General features: G+C 35.0%; 1 protein-coding gene across 4 annotated transcripts in view; it reads left to right on the forward strand.

Moving 5' to 3' along the window:
• Positions 1–829: 829 nt before the first annotated feature.
• The window catches only part of LOC147611177 (uncharacterized), a 59,114-nt gene continuing 56,255 nt past the window's right edge, over positions 830–3,688 (forward strand). For all 4 annotated transcript variants that reach the window (XR_015263972.1, XM_086785836.1, XM_086785837.1 and 1 more), the window contains exons 1-2: positions 830–1,174; positions 2,534–2,665. Coding sequence is in view for 3 of the 4 variants with exons in the window: in XM_086785836.1 (XP_086641962.1) it covers positions 951–1,174; positions 2,534–2,665 (356 nt within the window). In the remaining variant the exon portion in view is untranslated. The remainder of the gene's footprint in view (positions 1,175–2,533; positions 2,666–3,688) is intronic.

The raw sequence follows: 3,688 nt of genomic DNA on the forward strand, positions 1-3,688 counted from the left end.
CTCTCTCTCTCTCTCTCTCTCTCATGCTTTAACTGGGCTCCTACTCTTGTCTTTCTCCTCTCACTTTCTCTCACACCCTTGTCTCTAGTTCTCTCTATTACTACAGGTTTCGAGTGGGCTTTTGTGTAGGTGCTTTAGCTTGAGAATTTTGGGTTTGTTGGTGGGGGGGGCGCTCTCTTTTCTTTTAACTCGTGCTCCTACTCTTCTCTTTCTCTCTCACTTTTTCTCACACACTCATCTCTAGTTCTCTTTATTATCACTATATGTTATGCATGGGTGGGCTTTTTGTGTAAGTGCGTAAGCTTGAGAATTGTGTGTAGGGGTGTTGGCAAAAGGGATGTTGAGGGTGAACAAGTGCGTGTACAAGTTTGGGTGGGCATGTGAACAAGGATTGCATGTTTTAGGCAAGCATATAAGCCACCCCTTAGGGAGGGAAACGACCGAAGCCCTGTACCTTGATTATGAAGTGGCATTGCAAGTATGCATTGATATATGTCATGCTATGATAAGTTACCTGTAGTAGTCACATATAGCTTCAAGTATCAATTGCCTATTGTGGGCATTGCCAATGCATGCATTAAAGTTACTTGCTACCAATACATCACCATATTTGACTACTTTACCATCACCAATTTTGTGCATTAGTAATTTATTGATATAAGTTTTTGTACATGGCAACTGTCCACATAAATGAGTATCAAAGTTACTCGGTATCAATACATCACCATATTATTATGGACTGCTTTTCTATTACTGTTTGGGCATTTGCAATTCATGTATATTAAAGTGTTATGGCATGGTCTATCAACAACACTCCTATACCGTCTAAGCAAAGTTTCTATGGGCTTTGCTCCCTCCGCCTCTTCACGTTCGAAAACACCGCCCTCCGCCCAAAAGCGTAATTAGCATTGCATTATGTAAATTCGCGGGCGAAATACTTGTACGGCAAGATGGCAGGCACTGACCAAGAGAACGAAGCTTTGGATTCAAATCAAACGCTTTGCAATGGAAAAGCTGGCACCAGTAGTGTTCTACGCTGCAATGTTGAAGACGTGAGGAGGCGACATGCCGTGGCGAGGTGCATGAGCTCCTGCGTGAAGGGAATGGTGCTTGGCGCAGGGCTGCGAGGCGGCATAGCTCTCGTTTCCATCGCTGTGCGCCTTAAACGCGAAAGGTAAAGAACTCTTATGAAATGGTGTGTGTGGGTATATATCTATATATATATATATGTGTGTGTGTGTGTGTGTGTGTGTGTGTGTGTATATGCATATGTATCCATGTAAAACTAGTGTGCGTACATATATGTATGTATGTGTACATATATGTATCTCTGGGTATACATATATGCATGTAAGTGTACTTACATACGTGTATGTGTATGTGTGTGTGAGCCTGTGTGTGTGTTGTATATACATGTATATGTATGTATAGTGTATATATGTATATGTTTATACATATACATGACATGTTTATGTATATGTACATAAACATATACATATATACACTATACATACATATACATATATAAGTGCATATAGGTAAACATGTATATATGTACGTATACATAAACATGCATATATATGCACATACATACATACATACATACATACATACATATACATATATATATATATATATATATATATATTGTATGTACATATAATATATATGTATGCATGCTTCCTTCAAGCTTCATTGGTCTTCTTCCTTGTCCTTTTCTTTTTTAGGGTGGCTTTAGAGAAATCTCTCTCTCTCTCTCTCTCTCTCTCTCTCTCAACCTATTGTCAAAGTATTAGTGCTCATCTTTTTAAGTGGAACTATTAATGCTCATCTTTTTTAAGTAGGTAAATTAGGGTTATGCTAAAAAAAAGGTGAAAACAAGAAATCTTAATGTTCAATTATTTCAAATTTCTAAGTATGGGGTTGGCTAAAGTTAACTTTCTAGGACCTATATGCATTTTATGAGCTTGCTAGACTTGCTACATAAACCACTATATATTTTTGTGTTAGAATCACTAAAGAAGTGTAATCTTAATTTTCATAAATTTAGAATTTTAAAAGTGCAAGGCTCCAATTTCATAAACAAATTTAGACAGGAAAAATTTGTCAATTATAGTAAGAATATGCTACTCAAGTTAATCAATGCTTTGCTTCCCAAGATGACTACTTGGACATTTTATGTAGTAAGTCTTCATTAAGAATATGCTACTCAAGTTAATCAATGCTTTGCTTCCCAAGATGATAACTTGGACATTTTTTGTAAAAGATTAAGAACCCACTAGGCAAGTAACATGTCTTTCAAACAAACCAGTAGCTTGAAACCCAATGGACAATTCCCTTTTTATGATGGACAAGTTCAACTTGTCTGCATACATCTTAACTTAGGAAAATTGTGATACTTTCTGTTATTGATCAAGGCATCAGAAACCCTTCTCAGCTTGTAAGGAAGTATTACAAGCTTAACAAAGTTTTCATTAACATTGAGGTTCAAGTTTTATTACGTAATTATGAATTAACTAATTTTGATTTATAGGTGGAAGGATTTGCATATGAAGGGCATTAGAGAGCTTAAAGATGCTTTTCGCTATGGCTTATTTTTGGGATCATTTGCAAGCATTTATTCTACATTGGACGAAGTTATCAAAGCTCTTTTAGGATCAAGATGGTAAGGACTTGTTCTTGTGAGTTATGAACAAAGACTCTTGACCTCTTAAATTATTAATAATGAATTTTCATTCTTATCTAGATGTGTAACGTTTTTGATGGATTTGATACTATTGACACTAAATATTGATTTTGGAAAGTGTGCATGAATCTAACTAAGAATTTGAGATGGCATGTATCAATGTATTTTATGATTAATAAATGTTTTAAGTAGCCTAACCTTTCAAAAATTTATGCCTAAAAGACATATCTAATCAAAAGAATCTATATAGACCTTTCATTTTATTTCTAGTATAAGACCTTCATTTTTGGTACCTATATAGACCTTTAATTTTGTTTCTAGTGTAAGACCTTCATCTTTGGTAATGTATTCTTGTCTTGTTTTTATTGTTGTTAAAAATATATTTTCACTATCCCATTGATCATCTATAAATATATTACTTGTAACCAGCCATATGGCAAGCAAAGGAGAGCCCCACTTGGCAAGAGAAGGAGAGATCTTTTACATAAAGGAGAAAGGATAATTTTTTTAATTTTTATACGTATTTTTTACACATGCCTAAATGCATTGGGGCTCACAATTAGTTGTCACCATCAAGTCATTTGCTCATTGAATAAGTGTGTGTATATATATATATATATATATATATGTATGTATGTATGTATGTATGTATGTATGTATGTATGTATAGGAGAGTTTCACATTTTTGAACTTTTAAAAAGGAAGTTCTTTTCCACAAGCCTAGATGCATTTAGGCTCACAGTTAGTTGTCACCATCAAGTCATTTGCTCATTGAATGAGTTTCTAAAAAAAAAACACACACACACACACGCGCGCGCGCGCACACACACACACACACACAAACACACACATTAGAGAGTTTCTCATTTTCTCATTTGTTTTTTCGTAGCAAACATAGATGCACACACACACACACAATATTATATTACATGCACGTGTGTGAGAGAGAGAACACACACGCACACACACATACACATATATATGTATTTATAGGTATGTATA

This window comes from Cibotium barometz, chromosome 48 (assembly GCF_041138505.1).
Source record: "Cibotium barometz isolate CiBa-2024 chromosome 48, ASM4113850v1, whole genome shotgun sequence".
In the NCBI taxonomy this organism is placed as follows: Eukaryota; Viridiplantae; Streptophyta; class Polypodiopsida; order Cyatheales; family Cibotiaceae; genus Cibotium; species Cibotium barometz.